The following is a 20,989-nucleotide window of genomic DNA, read 5'->3' as shown; positions in this document are numbered from 1 at the left end:
ATCAATAAACATACGAGCATTACAGAGGGCAGCTAATGAGCAGGCGGTGAGGTGGCTGTGGCTAGTCTTCTGCCACAGGCAGCTTACGGGCAGGTGATAAAGTTGTGGTTAGAACCGGATGCGGGCATGAAGAACTTACAGAGGGTCAATGGTGTGACTCAGTGGCAATAATGCCGGCTGACACACATCTTCATGCAAGGATCAGGTGTCTAGGGTCCTGTGCCTGCACCAGCTCCTCTGAGGTTATGTTATGTTGATTTATACCGCGCACCGCTATCACCCAGGGGCTGTCTCCAGGCGTGGATGGCACTGGATAGCACCGGTTACCATGAGATGTTGTCTCCTGGAGGCAGGAATGACCTGCTCTCATGCCTCTTCATCAGTGCCATGGCCAGCGGTAGAGTGAAGAATGCAGCCATCGGTGCTAGGGCCGACACTGCACAACTCATGCATGGGGGTAGTGGGGAAGATGAAGCCTCTGGGCCAGGGCTGGTTTGCCAAAACAGACCAGGAGGGCAGACACGTATGTCAGGTAGTAGAAGCAGCTGCAGGTGGCATCCATGGGTGGGAGGTACGAGGGTGTAGGTTCGAGTTTTGATGCATCGACACCATCTCGCTGGAATATTCTTCCTCTTCCACTCAGAAGTGTTCCATCGTTAGCACAATTGAAAAAAGTGCTTGAAAACACTCATTTTTGATAATGACATTGACTGGTCCCTTATACCCTCTGTTCCCATGATCTCTTCCTTTCTGTTTGTTGTTTTGTCTCGTGAGCGCCCTGAGGCCTGCGGGCGTGTGGCGTAATATACATAAATCAATAGAATAGAATAGAATAGACTAGAATAGGACACGTAGCCTATAGATGAAAACATTGGGGTGAAATAGACGCTGTTTGAAGGTGTCCTGCCCCAGCCAATCTGTGCCTGTCCCTTCCCTGCGAGGACATATGTAGTGTTATGAAGCGTTTGATGAGTGATGATGTTGCTTTCAGGGATAGGTGTTTCACTGGACTTTATAGGTAGGTACACACCTTGCCGTCAAGTCCATCTAACATTGCAATTCCAAGGTGATATTTCTTTATTTTATTGTTCATGTACAACACGCTACATAGCAGCGAGTGGTTTCTAAGTGCGGGATCGGGATTCGAACAGCGGTACTTCTGCTGATATCAGTGACATAGTGCCCTATGGCAAGAGGAAATAAAAGTGAAAGCTACATTTGTAGGTCGACTGAACCACACGATGGAATAATGGCTTGACCAGGACCACACATTTAACTTAGCTGGGGAAGTTGGGATTATACGTCTTTTGGCTTGGTACCACTAGACTGGATATCCTAAAGTTGAATGCAAAGGATCTTGAGACCCATCTTGAGAAAGGTGTGCCCTTACCCTGCTCTTTGCCCACTCTTCCCTCCTGGCAGTCACCAGCTTCAATGCTCTCCCCCCTTTATTTTAGACAGATGCTGCTCTGACCTACGACGCGGTCCATATAGTGTCGGTCTGCTACCAACGAGCGCCTCAGATGACGGTCAACGCCCTGCAGTGCCATCGACACAAAGCCTGGAGGTTCGGTAATCGCTTCATGAATTTTATAAAAGAGGTAAACGCATGATTTAGAGCAAATGTACTTCCCACTGTTGTGAAAAGTGTGTCTAGTTATGGGCAACGTGCCAGTCTTCCAATTATGGAAATGTTTGCAGGATGTGAATTCTCACCTTCATTCCGGCTCTGTCCAAGGGCAGCGCCATTGCTTTTGTGGTGTGAATCTCAGCGCTATTTATATATATATATACAGGCTTTTCCTGAGTAATCTGTGCCTGTCTTGGTTAGGTCAGAGGTACTGAATCCCTAAAGTGTATCCATGTGTAGTATTTGTATGTGCATGTATGAGAGTGTGAAGAGAGTGGGACACAGACCAGGGACAATGGTCAGTAAAAGTTGAAAGTGAGCGTCCCCCAAAAAGGCATTTAAAACTCCACAATGAGAGTCAATAATGGACACACCCCAGATGGGAATGAAACCAAGACCAAGTGCGGGTAAAGGTAAAAGGTATAAGTTTATACAAACCAAAATAGGGCAAGCAGAGAACTCTACAAAACCCGAGAGCGCTCTGCCGGACAATAGAAAGACATTCATATTTATTACAAAATAACACCATCGGGGGGGCAAGCTAGAGGGGGCCATAAACGTGGGGATTGGGTGGCGAAGACTGGATACTATGTGGGACATATGGGCGGTGCTCCTGGATTGGCGGAGATCCACGTGGTGCCAATGCAGGGTGCCCAGGCCAGCTGGGCTCATCTGGGTGGAGTGCTGGGTGCGTGGAAGTTTGAGCTGTTACAATTTATTCTACATAACAGTTGCCCTTGTGGCCACACACACTTTGACCATCATCGGTCTAAGTTAAACACATGAGAGACATACTTTTAAACGTTTGACAGGAACAATAAAAGTGAGAACACATGGGTCCAGGTGGCAAAATTACTCATAAGATTATAGTGTCACATTCACCAATCGTTCTGTTAGATCTCCTAAGGCAGTTATTTATTGTTTGTTTGTATGAAAAGGATATATTGCCACACAAGGGGTCAGGGGTGAGCTGGGGTGGTGCACTTCAGGGAAGGCATGCATTCTTACTTCAAAAGGCGTTCCGATTAAGACGAGGGGCTTATTGCCCATACTTCATTACCCAGAGTCTGGGGGCGCCAGGTAGAGTCATGGTAGCATCGTGAGTTACAAGGGGTGGAACGGAGGGTGCATGCTTGGTGCAGACTCAGCGAGAGGAGTGAGAGGTTATGGTTAGAGCATCACCTCATTCACAGGGTGGAAGCTTCGAATCCTGGCCCAAGCAGGAGGGAGGGAGGGATGGTGGGTGGGGGGAAGAGCAGGCCCCATCTCGCGCTGGACTGTGCATTCACTACGGTGTGAGGGGCATACATAGAGCGTACATTCAAATGAGGTAGAAATAGGTTAGTGTGTGCATTGGTACAGCGAAGAGTCTGCAATTGTTATGTATATAATATGACTTGTTTCAATTGTTCAATAAATGCTACAAATGACACTCTATTATATAGTCAGCACTCGTCACACTAAAAACCATACATATTGAAACTCTTAATTGTCTATTCGTAACCTAATGCATTTTTAGGAAATCATAGAATACATAGGGATATCATACATTGCTTTATGTATTGTGCGGTAACAGTACTCCGTAATTAATAATGAAGAGGTTCGACCATACATTTCATAACCCTGTGTGGGATCTGGGATAGGTGAGGGCCATCTTATTTCAATATGTACAATCACCTCATGGACTTGAAGCAAATTTATCGTTCCTTCAGATGGCTTACCTGCATGGGTGCAACAGGGTGGCACACAGGCTTAGTATACACGTCTGGCACTTCAAACGGGGAACAGGGTTGGGGGTTATCCACAGCATATATCATAAATGTGGGGGTCTGCGATAGGACAGGACAAGTTTTTATGGAAGCAGCTTGTTTTTCTTAGACCCCGCTTCAGCCCGGTCATCTGTAGGTCAATGATGGACTGCGGAAAGTGAAAGATACAGTGTTTGCAATGTAGCTTGTTCGTGCCTAGTTTCCTGTGAGAACAGTCTTGCAGCTTGGCCGTCAAGAGGAGGAGGCTGAGGGGAGCGATGGGCTCGCTGTGCGCGGTCAGGAGGGGTGAGCTGCAGCCCTGCAGATTGCTTGTGTTAGTGAGGCCTAAATCTGTTATTTTCAAAATGGAGTCTAAGGGTGTCACAAAATGGAGTGGGCTCTATGCTACAGGGTGAGCTGGGCAGCTCCATGTGTCGGCCCGCAGCCATCCCGCATCCCGGGCCCAGGTGCATGAATGGCTGCTGGGCGAGTCATTATTTGTACGTTTGAGTAGAATGGATGGGAGGGGGGTCCTAAAGACCTTCCCTCCCATACAAAGTCACGGCAATTTTAAGGCTGCAAGAAATCCCAACATTTAGGAAAGAGATTGTTGTATCTGAATTTTTATTGGGTTAGGGGATTCCTCAGGCACCAGCATTAAGGGTCTTATTTAGGGTTTAGGAAATACCGCCAAACACACATACCATTACTGCATGAGGAAACAGGATGGGCCTGCGTGATGTAGAGGACCCTTCAGCTATTGCACATTTGGAAGTCCCCATTGGACTCCCTGGGGAACAGTCATTACTGTGTGCAGTACACACATTATCACATGCAGTAATTGCTACATGTGATAATAATGTTATGAGTTTCATTTTGAAAGTGTACATTTGGTGGGATGGTAAAAGTGGCAGTAATCACATTACCTCCGCTTTTTTACCGCCATGTCAACTCTAAAGGTGGGCCTAAGGAGAGTTAATGAAAACCAGGTGCAGGTCATGTGACCCTCATAGTAGTAAGGAGGGGCAGGGTCATGCAGTGACACTCATGGTCTACTTGGATTTCCGGTAAGCCTTGAATACCGTTAGACGCAGAGGAAGCTCATACAGGCAATACTGGCCTAGGGGCATACCAGTGTTTGTGGACATAGGAAAGTTGCATGACGCAGAAGGACAGCCCAACAGTCTGAGCTCGTGAATTACGCAATAAACACCAGGCCCACGGGCTGCAACGGGTGGTAACGGCCAGAGGCACGAGCATAGCGAGGGACATTGATGAGGCAAGATAGCCACCATGGAGCTGGAAGACGATGTTCTACACGGGACCCCTCTTTCATTTCCATGAGAGCCAGCAGGAAGACAGAGCAGCAGCAGTAGCGGCAGCGTCAGAGTCACCCCCACTGCTGCTGAAGGCATCAGACAAGTGGGGGTGTAGAGGCATGGGGAATTGAAGGGGAAGGGAATTGGAAGATGGCGGGGTATAGATGCCGTCAGGTTACTAGGAACGTGGGCTTTGATTGTGGGTTTCAGGACAGAATCCTGGCCATCTCTGCCCCAGGTGCTAATTAGTGCTCACCATACTGGGTGGGGCATTACCAGTCCAGGAGCACTGGAATGTGTGCCATGACACTGGAAGAGCCAGAGAGTGGAACTCTCCGGAAGGGCATTTACTGGGTCGGGCAACCCTCCACTCTGAGACAACATTTCTTTCCAGCACATGTGGCAAAATATAACAGAACTGTGGGGAGAAGCCCCTTAATGCTTGCTCAGAATAGAATGGTGGTTTGAAACACACAAATAATTGCCACAGAATAGAAGGGAGCTTCAAATCCCTGGAATGCTTGCCACAGAAGAGAATGTGGCTTTAAGCACAAAACGCCTGACCACAGAAGAGAATGCGGCTTTAAAGCACAGGTAGCCCTGCTACAGGAGAGAACTGTGCTTCAAAGCAGAGAACGCCTTGCGACATGAGAGAATGTGGCTTCAAAGCCCAGGTCGCCTTGCTACTGGAGAGAACTGTGCTTTAAAGCACATTACAGCTTGCTACAGAAGAGAACGTTGCTTAAAAGCACAGTGTGCCTTTCCACAGAAGAGAATGTTGCTTCAAAGCACAGAACACCTTGCCACAGGAGAGATCCGTGCTTCGAGCACAGAACGCCTTACCACAGAAGAGAACTGTGCTTCAAAGCACAGGATGCCTTTCCACAGAAGAGAACGGCACTTCAAAGCATAGAACACCTTGCCAAGGGAAATAATGTTGCTTCAAAGCACAGAACACCATGCTACAGAATAGAATGCTGCTTTAAAGCACATAATGCTTTTCCACAGGAGAGAATGTCACTTCAAAGCACAGGTCGCCTTGCCACAGAAGATAATGTTGCTTCAAAGCACAGAACACCTTGCTACAGAAGAGAACGTTGATTCAAAGCGCATAATACCTTGCCTCATAAGAGAACTGTGCTTCAAAGCACAGAACGCCTTGCTACAGAAGAGAGCGATACGTCAAAGCATAGACCACCTTGCCACGGGAGAGAATGTTGCTTCAAAGCACAGGTCGCCTTGCCACAGAAGATAAGGTTTCTTCAAAACACAGAACGCCTTGCTACAGAAGAGTACAGTGCTTCAAAGCACTGCACGCTTTGCTACAGAATAGAATGGTGCTTCAAGGCTCAGAACGCCATGCTACAGAAGAGAACGTTGATTCAAAGAACATTACGCCTTGCCACAGAAGGGAACCATGCTTCACAGCACAGAACACCTTTCCACGGAAGAGAATGTTGCTTCAAGGCTCAGAATGCCTTGCTACAAAAGAGAAGGTTGATTCAAAGCACATAATGCCTTGCCACAGGAGAGAACCGTGCTTCAAAGCACAGAACGCCTTGCCACAGAAGAGAATGTGACTTCAAGGCTCAGAATGCCTTGCTACAGAAGAGGACGTTGCTTCAAAGCACAGAACGTCTTGCCACAGAAGAGAATGTTGCTTCAAGCACAGAACGCCTTGCTACAGGAGAGAACTGTGCTTTAAAGCACAGAAAGCCTTGTTACAGGAGATAACCATGCTTCAAAGCACAGGACGCCTTTCCACAGAAGAGAATATTACTTCAAGCACAGAACACCTTGGTACAGGAGAGAACTGTGCTTCAAAGCACAGAACACTCTGCCACAGAATAGAATGTTGCTTCAAAGCACAGAACACCTTACCACATAAGAGAATGTTGCTTCAAGCACAGAACGCCTTGCTACAGGAGAGAACCATGCTTCAAAGCACAGAACGCCTTGCCACAGAAGAGAACAGTGCTTCAAGTACAGAACGCCTTGTTACAGGAGAGAACCATGCTTCAAAGCACAGGACGCCTTGCCACAGAAGAGAATGTTGCTTCAGCACAGAACGCCTTGCTACAGGAGACAACTGTGCTTCAAAGCACAGAACGCCTTGCCACAGAATAGAATGTTGCTTCAAGGCACAGGATGCCTTGCCACAGAAGAGAATGTTGCTTCAAAGCACATAACGCCTTGCCACAACGCCTTGCCACAGAATAGAATGTTGCTTCAAAGCACAGAACGCCTTGCCACAGAAGAGAATGTTGCTTCAAAGCACAGAACGCCTTGCCACAGAAGAGCATGTTGCTTCAAGCACAGAACGCCTTTTTACAGGAGAGAACTGTGCTTCAAAGCAGAGAACGCCTTGCCACAGAAGAGAATGTTGCTTTAAAGCAGGGAACGCCTTGCCACAGAAGAGAATGTTGCTTCAAAGCAGAGAACGCCTTGCCACAGAAGAGAATGTTGCTTTAAAGCAGGGAACGCCTTGCCACAGAAGAGAATGTTACTTCAAAGTACAGAACACCTTTTCTCAGAATGGTTGTTCAAAGCACAGAATGCCTTGCCAGGGAAGAGAACGGTTTTTAAAAGCACAGTGCGCCTTGCCACAGAATAAAATGCTGCTTCAAAGCACACAACGCCTTACCACAGAATAGAATGGTGCTTCAACGCACAGAATGCCTTCCACAGAATAGAATGGTGCTTCAATGTACAGAATGCCTACCGCAGAAGAGAATGGTGCTTCAACGCACAGGCAGGCTTTCCACAGAAAAGAGAGGAGAGGTGATCAAAGACATAACACATATTAAGCACAGAATATAAATGCACTTAGAAGTGCAAGAATGCATTCCATAGAATTACTAACAGAGATACTTTGCACAGAACAGAACGTCGAGGTGATTAGGCGTACAAACACAGCACAGACCGAGCAGAGGTTAAAAGTACAGCATGAATGCCACAGAAATACAAAGTAGTGTGATGCAATGAAATGTCTGCCACAGGACAGCATACTTGTGAAAGTAGTCAGAGGCCCAAGCATGTTTCCAGAGAAGTGACCAGTGACCAGAAGCACAGAAAGGCTGGCCGTGGTGCCAGGCCAGGAACTGTCAGAAGCACAGGAAAGGTGGCCAGTGTGTGAGGCCAGAAATGATCAGAAGCACAGGAAAGGTGGCCAGTGTGTGAGACCAGAAATGATCAGAAGCACAGGAAAGGTGGCCAGTGTGTGAGACCAGAAATGATCAGAAGCACAGGAAAGGTGGCCAGTGTGTGAGACCAGAAATGATCAGAAGCACAGGAAAGGTGGCCAGTGTGTGAGACCAGAAATGATCAGAAGCACAGGAATATCCACACAGAACAGGGCAGTGATCCGAAGGCTGGCAGAGGTGCCAGGCCTGGAGTGGTCAGAAGCACAGAAGCTCTGGTAATGGTGCCAGACCAGATGCCAAGCCTGTTTACAGTGCCATAACATGACTGATGAGAAGCACAGAAAGGCCTGTGTGTGCTGGGCCAGGAATGAACAGAACATCTGGAAAACTGGTCACAGTGGCACTGAAAGGTTGGTCAGGTGCCAGGCCAGGGCTGACCCGAAGCACAGAAAGGCTGGCCACATTGCCAGGTCACGAATGATCAGATACCCAGAAAGCCGTTCACAGTGCCAGGTCAGGAGTGAACCAAGAGACAGGAAAACTGGCCACAGTGCCAGCTCAATAATGATCAGAAACACAGAAACAGGCTGGTCCCAGTACCAGACCAGAAACAATAAGAAGTACATACTGGTTGGTCAGATGCCAGGCCGGGAGTGAACAGAAGCATAGGAAAACCAGTCACAGTGCCAGGACATGAATGATCCAAAGCACAGAAAGGCCAGCCTGAGTACCAGACTAGAGGCAAAAAGAATCACAGCAAGGCTGGTCACAGTGCCAGGCCAGAGACAATAAGAAGCACAGAAAGGTTGTCCAGATGCCAGGACATGAATGATCAGAAACACAGAAAGTCCGTCACAGTGCCAGTTCAGGAATGAACCAAAGGAGAGGGAAACTGGTCACATTGCCAGGACATGAATGATCTGAAGCACAGGCAGCCTGGCCACAGTGCCAGGTCAGGAATGATCAGAAACACAGAAACAGGCTGGTCACAGTATCAGACCAGAAACAATAAAAAGCACAGAAAGGTTGGTCAGATGCCAGGCCAGGAGTGAACAGAAGGACAGGAAAACTGCCCACAGTGCCAGGACATGAATGATCTGAAGCACAGAAGGCCGGCCAGAGCACCAAACCAGATGCAGTAAGAATCACAGCATGTCTGGTCACAGTGCCAGGGCAGAGACAATAAGAAGAACAGAAAGGTTGTTCAGATGCCAGGACATGAAGGATCCGAGGCACAGGCAGCCTGGCCACAGTACCAGGTCAAGAATGATCAGAAACACAGAGAGGCTGGTCACAGTACCAGCCAAGAGGCTATAAGAAGCACAGAAAGGTTGGTCAGATGCCAAGCCAGGAGTGAACAGAAGGACAGGAAAACTGGTAATAGTGCCAGGCCAGGAGTGGTCCGAAGCAGAAAAAGGCTGGTCACAGTGCCAGGCCAGGAGTAAACAGAAGCACAGAAAGGTTGATCACAGTTCCAGGCCAGAGTGATCAGAAACATCACAAGGTCAGAAAGGCTGGTCATTGTGCCACGCGAGAAGTGCTCTATAGCTCAAAAAGGCTGGCCATAGTGCCAGGCCAGAAATTACCAGAAGCACAGGAAAGCTGCCCACAGAGCCAGCCCATGAATCGCCAGAAACATAGAATGCTTGTCAAAGGGAGAGGCAATGGATGTTCAGAAGCACATCAAGGTTGGTCATTTCCAGGTGATGTATGATAAGAAATACAGAATGTTTGGTCATGGTGCCAGGTCAGGAGTTACCAGAAGGGCAAAGAAAATGGCCACAGTGCCAGGCCATGAATCCTAAGAAGCTTAGAAAGGCTGGTCAAAGGACCAGGTCATGTATTTTCATTAGCACAGAAAGTCTGGCCACTGTGCCAGTCCAGGAGTGATCAGAATCACAGGAAAGCTGGTCACATCATTTATCGGTGGTTACAAGCACATGATTGGCTGTCACAGCATAGTGACCCGAAAATATGGAATTCTAGTTACAGCAGAGAAAATTTGTCTTGCAAAATATTGTGTAAGAACAGGAGGAACATCATATTCCATTGGAAAAGAAAGCAGTACAGCAACCCAAAAGGACGTATATGGAATGGGTCGATATGGGGTCAAGAAGATCTCTACTTATGTCTTGGTCCATGAGTGGTGGGAATCTCCCCTTCCATAAAGTCTCTGTGCCTGCAGCAAAAGATTCACACAGAGAGAAACAAATTCTGAAAAGGAATCTAGCCTGGATCTATAAGTCATTGGGCCTTTTATGGTATCTGGAGTTGGTAAAGTTTCTGTTGTTTAATAATCCATCTCCGTGGGATAGCACCAACCCTGGTAAAACGTGATGGCGTGAAACCCTTCCATTTTAGACTGCAGCACACATTTACTTGTCAAAAACGCCAGCTGGAGAACGTCAAGTGTCCTCTTTCCACACCTCGGCTTTCCCAAACTCAGATCTGTGTCTTACCCCTCCAAAGCCTCAAACCCTTCCACCACCCTGCTCTGAATCACTTCCTTGTGTTGATCCTTGCCCCATCTCACTATGCCTGTACTCCCCTTACCTCCACTGTACTACTCCTCGCCTACCCTAGTGGGGTTGCGTGATTGTAATGGGGTGGACAATGGCAATCAGTGAGTTGGGTGTGCTCTGAATGCTTCGTCTGAATCCCAGTTATGATAGTATATATGTAATGTAACCCCCCCATCGTCATGCCATTATGGGCAGATCTGGTTCTCAAAAGCAGGAATCCACAGCAAGGTGGCACTCTGTGGCAAGCAGATGTTGGTGAGAGCCCAGCTCACCCTAAGCTGTTGTTTTGTTGACTAGGCTCCTTGGTGCTCTACTGGGAGGGTTAATGAATGCATTATTAAGGAGTGTGGAGTTGCTGGGGGAGGGAAAAGGGGGCTATTGCCTGGGTCTTTTGGTTGTTGCCCAGAATAGAAGCTCAGTGGCTACAAGCACATGTCTAGCTAGCCCTGAATCCCAACAGTCCCAACATTGGTGTAGCCCCAGATCTTTTCCAGACCTAGCAACACCCCTGAGTATGGGAATCCAAGTCTGATAAACTTGGGCATTACCTGGGGGATACCAGTGAGAGCAGTAACAGATCTTCCCACAGATATATATATTTTTTTTTATGATGACCCAGCGAGGTTTCCTTGAGAATCTCACTGCCAGATGATATATTGTGGAAAGTTAGACTTGCTGCATAGAAGTAACAAGGTAAGTGGGTCTGTGCGTGTGTTCGTATGTGATTACATCAAGTAAAAGCACTGTTCTAAAGCAATATCATGGCGCGGGAGGATAGTTCAGGGGCAATGCGCTTGCCTTGGAAGCAAGATGACGTGGGGCAACACACGTTCGATCGCAGGGTCTGCGCTTAGAAACCTCTAACGAACCAATAAAAAAAGGTTATTGCTAAAAGGTAGCAAATCTGCAGATTGACCTCTTAAATTGACCTTTACTCCTACTTGGTACTGTGGCATTACCATGGGTTTAGAAGTGGTGGTAGGGTGTTTTATACCCCATTTTCGGAGTGAATAGGACTTTATGTAGATTTTTGTCCGATTTCCGGGGAAGTGATAAATACTGTGTGGTAAGTCCACTGGTTTTTGGATTTGAAGTAGAAGATTTGGCACCAGCATCAACTGAAGGTACATCCTTCACTTCAAGGTCATACTTTGGATTTGGCAGTGCAGTGAAAGTTGCTGTAATGCCATTATCACCAAAATAAGTGGCAGTAATTGAATTACCACCGCTTTCTAATCCCCCCGACCCCCCCACCCCCAGAACTCATAATGAGGCCCAATTGTTTGTCAGCAAAATCTTGTCCCACAATGATGGAAGCCTTTGAAGAAAAATTGAAGGTGGTTTGAAGATACACCTTTGCTGCCAGGCTAGCAAGAACATTAAGGAAAATGGCTTTAATGTGGTGTGAATGATAATGATGTCATCTTAGCATCTAACCTAAAAGCCAGCACCACCCCTTATTAATTTACACATAATGTGGACCTGCCTCTGACCCTGTTTTTTGGGTTAGATATAATTCAGGTGGGGACCCCCATATGTCTTTTAACCCATTCATTATCCCCATTACCAGCACCACCAGACAACATCATTGGACAAATAACATGGACTATGAAAGTTGCCTACGATGACACAAGAACACTATTGATGGTGTTTTTGTGCACTGAATATATCACTGGTCACCAATTGTTATTCTATGGTTTGCTTTTCCTTTTTTGTGCCAGCTTTTAATGCACAGCTTTGTGCCTTTGATAATTGAATAAAAGACCCTTTTCTAGCATTCCTGGATATCATACTAGTAGCACAGAACAGAAATAGGGCTAGTCTGTTTCGTTTTGCCACATGGATGTAACGTATTGATTTGTGCCATCCACATTCCTTAAATGGTTGTTTCGAGGGCAGTTCTTGGTATTGGTACTTACGAGGAGGGATATGTTGTAAACAATATGTAAAGGATACCTCTAAAAGGATGGAACCATACAGGAAAGGAGGGGGGAGTGTGGAGGAGGGCCAGGCTGGATAGGTATCATCTGCAGAAGCAACCAGCAATGCATCTGGGAGAGTTGTCCCTATAAGAAAGCTCATTAACCACAGGAAGGTGATAGCTCTGTGAGTTAAGGCACCATTTCAGTGACCTTTCGTACAGCCTGCAAGCCACAGTTTCAAATATATGTAGGGGCGACATAGTGTGGCATTCTTCTTCAAGCCCTAAAAGTAAGTTCAGTGGGTGATTGTGACATTCCATGCCACTGTGCCTCTAGGTCTGGGGCAGAGTCGTTCACAACCACAAATGAATCAATCTCATCATTGTGATTTGTTTGTTGTTGAAATATTGACATAAAAATCAATCTGAAAATGTGTTTCTGTATTTAAATGGTTAAATAACACACAACCTGGTCTCTAGGCGTTACCAGTAAGGGGAAGTGCAAAGGGGTTGTGGAGTGAATGAGCGGGGAGGTAGAGAAATAATTCCATGGTCTCAGTGATCAATTCTTCATCTGCGGATGGAGTCAGTTTCAGTTCAGAAGGTGAACAAATGAGGAAGGCAAGTAGTTGGTGAAAGAAAGAGGGGGGCAATACGGACATCAAGGAAGAAGAACAAAGACAGTCATGAAAACAAGTCCGGCACTTCCACAGACCTGAAGTTCATATTCTTTTTCAAAAATGTCAACACCAAATCTTAGAGTCAATTTGTTTTGGTATGCAAACAAAATTCACCCCATTTGTAAATTGCCATGTAAGTGACAATATGTGTTTCATTGGCTGTGCCCAAGTGAGCTTGCTATTTTTAGAAACTCTCCTCAGCCGGCAACTGGCGTAAACCTAACCTGAACTCACAAACATGTCAGAGGTTCACTGGAGAATGTGGTTGGTTCGGAATTGACCTCAGCTGTTTTGCTTTAGGCATAATTGACGCAATATGAACGAATTGAGTACTTTTGTGCAGTGGAGAAAAATAAAATGCTTTGCAGTGCTTCTATTTGGTGGCTGTGATTTTGAGAATCAACCCTGATTCATGGCATTATTTACCTGTAAAACAGGGATTTGTGTGCACATGTTTTTGTCTGAAGAGTATCATCTATGCAGCAATATTGTGTGATTTCATTTTTTCTCTGATATCATTTTTGATTTTTCAATGTGTGCGTGTAAGGTGGGAGGATTTTCTGTTGTGTAGCATTACAGATTTTAATGTGAACACAAACAAGAGGCCACAAAAGGAACTCTTTTACCTGTCCTTGAAATTGACTTAGAGAAATTAGGGATTCGAAACATTGTTAGTCGACCAACCAAGGATTGAATGAGAACGTTCATTTAATGCGCTCCATTTACTAACAAGCCTTTGCAGAATGTTCAAACATGGCACAGTATTGTTTTTTAAAAACTGGTGTGGGTGTGAACGTCTTCGATCTGGGATGGATTAACTAGTAGATTGCTCAGCTATGTCTGAGTTCTGCTGGGGTAGTTTCCATGGAGGGAATTGTAGACAAGGCTTTTAATCAAGTTTCAAATTAAGAATGAGGTTAGCTTAAACTAATTGTTGAATTTAATGGTGAAAAATAGATCTACAATTATGACTAGAAAAGCGACATGAATGAATGCATTTGTATTAAATTGTCCGAGCATGATCAATGCAAGATTCACGTCATTTCCATGTGTATGTTCCTCGTGTTTAATATGTAAGCACATTTTGGGCTTCCGAAGATTGGGTACATCTGGAAATTGGTACTCCAGCATGTCTCATCTCCAGATGGTGGAATTTCTTTCTGACGGTGTCCTGCATGCCTTGAGTACATCACCTAAGATTTAGCAGCCATTCGTTAGCAGGAATTCCACAGGCACACAAGAGTTTTGCAATGATGAACCGGATCGGTGCTAGAACCTTTTCGATCCTACAACCAAGAGACATGTTGCCGCCCCATTCCTTGACAATTTCGGACACTGGCTGCTTGCTGCGCCATTGTATGGACAATGTGGTCCACCCCTCCTGAGGGCAATCTAGGCCCAGTGTGCTCTTGCACTAAAATCATCCCTGATGAAAAGAGATTACAAAATACAGTCTTTGTCTTTTGGTGTCTATGTCATTTTTCAACAGCACTAGAAATGTACAAGTTTTAAAAACGATGAATTAAATATAAAATATTTGCTCAGAGCAAGAACACCTTTTTTTAGGCATCTATCCTCTGTGCCCAGTATTCACACTGAACATCTGGTGCTAGTTCTTTCCCTCTTTAGTTGAATTCTGGGCACTTCTCTTTCCTTCATTGTTTATTTAATTGCTGTTTGAGCTGTGTCCCTGACTTTTTTTCATACTCAGCTACATTACGCACCACATGTCTACAGCACCACAAAACCGCACGCACTTCACAAGACCATGACAACGAAACAACCCAAACAAAATCTCACCCAACACGACATGGTGACTACCAACCGATAAACACACCTCTGCTCAGTGAACAGGTTCTCCGAACTGAAGCTGCCAACAGCACATCACAGCTCTCTTCCTAGCCAGTCAGATAGTCGTTACATTCATAAAGTCATCAAAGGGGTTATTGTCTTACTAATTATTAATCTTGCAATGCATTAACTTTTTTATAATACCTATTTCCTGCAACATTGTTATGATTTTAGCAGTGAAAAAGGGTTACTTTCCTCTGTTCATACTATTCCAAATATCTTTAATGCATGAGTCATTATTTAACATGAAAAAGCACCAAAGGAATGTAGTGTGACATCTACAAGCATTGTGCATTCGACCATAATATCTTTCAAACTCTGAACAGCACCTTCAACCTTGCAGTAGTCCCAACTAATATCATCTAAATTTCGAGACTTAGACCATACACATAATGTTTCCTTTGCAGATAAAAGATTGAATCATTTTGAGGATTGAAACATAGAAGAAATAATTGAAAGGGCAGTCTATAGAGGACCCGACTGTTTGGGGGCGGTGGAGGATAGTCAAAGTCAGAAACACAAGAAGGAAAAGAGAATTGTGGTCAGATGTAGTTAAAGAATGGGAGCTTATGGGATTGGGAGGATATGGGTTTACATCCATGTTAGGAAAGCGGGGATAAGCAACCAATGATGGGGTAATGCTTCAAGCAGTTTCCATCAAAAACAAGAGATTCCAAGAGTTTAAAAAACAATAGGGTGTCTTTGAAAAAATATACATTTTTTTAAAACAACATTTTTTTAGGTCAATTACTGCTTAAAAAATATAGGGAAGATACACTAAAAAAAAGGTAAATATTTAGGAAATGCTATATTTTGACATACAAACTTTCAAAGTCATTATTATAACTGAGGTCTCCCACCTTCGTAGTGTGTTTTTTTAAATCTTTTTTTTTAATAATGGCACTAGACCACTCTTCCTCACGTGAAGGCAACACTCATTTGTGGCTGGAGGAAGTCCTTGCTCCCCAGTTTCTCGAGAGGCAATGTCCCAGATCAGGTGGGGGAAAGCCCCTGCATCCCCCTTCTGCGTGCATGGAAAGATTCTGATTGCCTAAATATTGTTATTTTAGGGGACAGAGCTAAGTGTCACCCCTAAAGTTGCTCAGCCACGCACCAGATTGGATGAGGCTACAGGTCTATTTGAGCAGCTTTTGGCCTTCCATGAAAACAATCTCATCCCGTTAGTGTCTGTTTGCAATAACGGTTTACCTATAGCGACCCCAACCCATAAAAGTTTGAGGTATATATATAATTAATGGAAAATCTTTTGAGGGTATGCATCATAAAGCAGTAGTACTGTCTAACATGCAAAAACCGATATTTGCTATTTTATACACATCTGCATTTCAAAAGCTTTCATGTGGCAACATTTCCATTGCTTTAAACATTTATTTTGTTAGACTTTTTTTCTATTTTTTGCGCAATGGACGTAAAGCATCAATTGGTTGTGCTCACACATTTTGTTGCTTTAGACTACACTCAGGGCGTTCAATCTGTGTTCATTTTCTTTGACTGCATGGGACGAATGAACACACTGGATCACAGGATCATTATGCTGCGTGTGATCTTTTAGAGAGATAACAGCTTTTTTGAGGAGATTTTCGAAAGACTGAAAATGCTTTTTTTCTCCCCAGGAATACAGTGGAAAGCAAGGGCAAAAGGTACATGACGGTGCTGTGGGGCGCTGCAAGTATTACATTCCTTACTGTGATGCTGGGGGGTGGGGTACCAGCTTCTGACAGTACTGCTGCTTTAAGAAAAATAAAAATAAAAAAAAAACAGGAAAAACTGTCAGTTAAACAGGATGCAGATCACACTTTAAAAGGAACCTTATAATAAAATACAGATTTTTCTTTAAATAAAGAGTTCTGTACATTATAATGTGTTTCAATATGGGGTTAATTTTATGAGAAATCTTAAATGCATACAAGGTACCCCAGCATTGGCCAGTGCATGCCGTTGGATCCGTGGCACGGAATTTTAAAGGTCCACGACGAAGAGCGGACAAGGAAAGAGTAAAAGCGAGGCATACCTTCTTGTACCCTTCCATTCACCACTATGTCTCGTTGAAAAGTATACACAACCTGCAAAGTCGCTGTGAAAGCAGTTTGTTTTAATGGATTACTGCAGAATTGCTGTGGTCTTGACCAGGTGCAAAATGGAAACAGATCCCACAGGAATCCATTTGTTTTACGGTTGCATAAAAATCTCAATAAGTTTGACCTTGTGACGCAATGACGAGACACAGTGACGAGACGAAGTGATGAGACACAGTGAGACGAGACACAGTGACGAGACGAAGTGATGAGACATAGTGACGAGATACAGTGATGAGACGCAATGACAAGTTGCAGTGACGAGATGCAGTGATAGACACAGTGATGAGATACAGTGACGAGACGCAATGACAAGGTGCAGTGACGAGACGCAGTGACGAGACGAAGTGATGAGACACAGTGACGAAATACAGTGAAGAGACGCAATGACAAGATGCAGTGACGAGACGCAGTGGCCAGACGAAGTGATGAGACACAGTGACGAGATACAGTGACGAGACGCAATGACGAGATGCAGTGACGAGACGCAGTGACGAGACGAAGTGATGAGACACAGTGACGAGATAAAGTGATGAGACGCAATGACAAGATGCAGTGACGAGATGCAGTGATGAGACACAGTGACGAGATACAGTGACGAGACGCAATGACGAGATGCAGTGACGAGACGCAGTGACGAGACGAAGTGATGAGACACAGTGACGAGATACAGTGACGAGACGCAATGACAAGATGCAGTGACGAGACGCAGTGACGAGACGAAGTGATGAGACACAGTGACGAGATAAAGTGACGAGACGCAATGACAAGATGCAGTGACGAGATGGTGGAGGGCGGCCCATCGGAGATCTGAGCTATGCTCCATGTCCCTCCTCTCTCTCTCTCTCTGTTCTTCCTCTAAAATGTGGTGGCATGTTAAACAAATGTGTGAACTAATTACTATTACGCCTTCATTTAATGCATTGTGCCACTTAGACCGGAACAGCACATTTTGAGGATGCATCTTTTTTTTTTTTTTTAAACCTAGTTAATATTCACATGTTGAACATTGGAGATTTGCATTCCCAAACTGGGCTGTTTTATTTTTAAAAAAAATAAAATAACAAAATAAATAAAAACTCGGGCATTTTTCCCTTTGAGAAAATACACAGCCTCAAAATACCTCCTGGGTTGTGCACCTGTCACTTGACACCTTTTTCACTTAGGTGACCTATGCCTTATGGGACGGGTGGGGTGGGACAGTACAAGTGATACACGGGTCCCCCGTGAATACTTGAGCCTTGTCTGTACATAAAGATGCTTCAGTTTGGGGGTGAAGCAGCTTGGTAAAAGTCACACAGAACACTGGTACCCACACTTTTACCAATCCACTTTATTTCGGTGGATTTGTGAGTCGTACTTGACGATCTGTACGGACATAACGTGTCTGCCTCCAATTCCCACTCTAACTTCAAGTGCGCGTGCATGAACGCTGCCATGGATTTTCATGCTGGCGTTAATGTAGTGGATTCCTATGGGATCCGACTGAAAATCCCATTTGTTACAATGAGGCCGATCCTGCAGGAATCCAGTGTAAATGCTGCCTGCGAAGCATGGCGTGCAGGCAGCATTTACACGTTTCCGCCACACAGTGGAAAAGGGAAGAGTAAAGGAGACATGGGCCCTCATTACAAGTCAGGCGGTGGACCATGGTGCTATTAGCACCATGGTCCATGCCGGATTCCGCCATGGTGGATGGCGGAATTACCGCCCCATTCCAAGGTGAGTGGGGCGGTAATTCCCCATTCACCATTTGCCCTTCCCCATTCCCATTTTTGCCCCATAGGGCATAATGGGGATGGGGAAGGCGCTAATTACGGCACCGTAAATTACGGTGCTGTAATTAGCACCAAGGTCGCTTAGCGCCTTGGACTTTAACGCCTGCAAAAAGCAGGCGTTAAAGTGTGAATCAGGCGTTAAGGGTTAACGGCGCCGACGGCGCCGTTAAACCCTTAACGCCTGACTTGTAATGAGGGCCATGGCCTTTGTTTACACCTCACGTTTCACTTCGCGATGGAAAGGAGGACAATTGCACTGATGGGACCTTTTGAACAGAATTGAAGACGGAGCTAGTGCTCTCCGGAGAATTAACATGGGGGTCAAACATGACTCCCTATGTGTGTAAGCCAAACATTGACATGGGTTGAAGGTTGATAGCAGCTGATCTGAACATGCCTCCATCATTCCCTGCAGCGAGCCAAAATCTGGATGATGGACTATAAAGGTCCTTTCATGCAGAATTCCTATTCTTCAAGGCATACATTTCTACACCTATATCGGACCACTGCAGTCCAAAGCTGAACAATCCAGGAACAGACCTTGTCTGCAGTCCGCTTTCTCCTGTAACTGTGCCAAAGAGGTGCATGGGAAAACCTGGAACAGACTTGTCAGGGCATGAGCATGAAAACATTGGACAGGATCAGAAATGTAGGGTCTGATTTACAAACATGTTTTCAATGGGACTTTCCATAAAGTCACGCCCACCCCTTCATTGCTGCCCATGTATGAGCATTTGCACATGTGTCCTCAAATGGGCTCTTTACATGTGGGCAGGTGCCCATTTGTCAATTCAGCTCAAACTATGTATTGATTTTGTGAGTGGATCTTCCCATCTCTTTTCGTCTTTGTTTACCATTGGACCCACACTCCCCTTACCTTCCCTCGCTCTCTGATTGTTGCACATACATTGTTTGACATTTGTAATCCACAGATTACAAATGCTTCAATAGGCTTCATCTTTCTGCCCAAAATGTCATCAAAACCCTCAGCATTTGTGGTCAGCATCTCAGAAATGAAAACAAAATTCAGGCTAAAATTATGCTTTTGGGGAACAGTTAAGCAGAAAACAATTTTCCATGCAACGAAAGCACCCTTAATTGTGTGTCACTGACCCATTCTGCTTTCATTACCCAAGAGGGGCTGACATCATCCCGTGTTGAGGCAGGGGGTCTCTAAATCCGGTCTCTAACTTTACAATAGGTTTCCCTCAAGGAGCTCAGTAAAGGGGTATGCTGTATGTCTGTACAGTGATGTTCCTACCACCGTGTTCAAAACGGGATACAAAGGCACAAACACACCAGAGCAGTTGGGTCGAGTTGCACAAAGCACCACAAAGCACCACAACCAGATCCACATTTAAAAAAAAGTGTTGCTGAGCGCAACGTCCACACGAATGTCAGCTGCTCGTTTACGCATAAAAGAGGCACTGTGGAGCTCATGGTCCTGGTGCATCCATTCGTATTTGGTGGCGGGGACCCACTAGGTTTGCACTGTACCCCGCCTTTTGCCCTTCGCTTTTGCACTCCTTAGTGCAAAGTGAGTAAATGTGAGCACTGCTTCACATGCTCGCATGGCCGGCATGCCGGGGAGTAATGAACAGTAAGTGGGTTTCTTTGTAATGTTAAACGCTGTCTGTGATGGAAGCATGGCAGACAATGTTTACAATGGATCCTTATGGGATCTGCCTACTTTCTGTTGGTGCAGAAAACTGGATGACCCCACAGGGGTCGCCAGCATTTGTGTTGACATAAAAATCTACGCTGGCGCAAATTCTGGAGCATTTGCATGGCCGATAGGAAAGGAGACGACGGAAACGCAAGTTGCATACTGTCTCTCCTCTCCGCCATACAAACACTTGAAAATGAGCCGTGAAGTCAATGGAGCAGTAAAGGCCTTATGCATCATGAGCTCCTTTTTGTTTGATGTCACAGATTCCCATGAGGAGAATGGCGCCATTTTGGATTTGCCATCTGTTAACCCGTCACTTTCTAGCATCCATTCCACTAGCCCTTGGTGGAAAGTGTCAGTATGTAAACTCAGGGTTGCCTATGCCCCTTCTCAATTCTCCATCCATTTTGGTGGCTGCACTTTTATTGAGTATTGGTTACTTTTCACAGCTTTCAATGGTTGCAATTCAATTCTACATCATCTGATGGATTGAGGGATGGAATGGGGTCCTCTCTCATTATTATTGATTTTGTGTTGTTTTTCGTTCTAGCTCCCAGCTTGTTAGACAGTTACCTCGGTGTGATAGTCGCTGATGAAGTATAGCATCATATAATGTGTGTTTCTAACATCTG

The 20,989-nt window shown here is 45.3% G+C and overlaps 1 protein-coding gene across 2 annotated transcripts in view; it reads left to right on the top strand.

Annotated features, from left to right (window-relative positions):
- The window catches only part of GRIK3 (glutamate ionotropic receptor kainate type subunit 3), a 1,124,179-nt gene that overhangs the window by 721,355 nt on the left and 381,835 nt on the right, over window positions 1-20,989 (top strand). The window contains exons 7-8 of one of the 2 annotated variants that reach the window (XM_069622638.1): window positions 1,458-1,601; window positions 16,449-16,475. In XM_069622638.1, the coding sequence (XP_069478739.1) occupies window positions 1,458-1,601; window positions 16,449-16,475 (171 nt within the window). The remainder of the gene's footprint in view (window positions 1-1,457; window positions 1,602-16,448; window positions 16,476-20,989) is intronic. The other variant, XM_069622639.1, reaches the window with a different exon arrangement.

Source organism: Ambystoma mexicanum, chromosome 11, assembly GCF_040938575.1.
Source record: "Ambystoma mexicanum isolate Mex_15411 chromosome 11, UKY_AmexF1_1, whole genome shotgun sequence".
Classification (NCBI taxonomy): Eukaryota; Metazoa; Chordata; class Amphibia; order Caudata; family Ambystomatidae; genus Ambystoma; species Ambystoma mexicanum.
The sequence above is the reverse complement of the archived record's forward strand: the minus strand, read 5'-3'. Positions and strand labels throughout refer to the sequence as shown.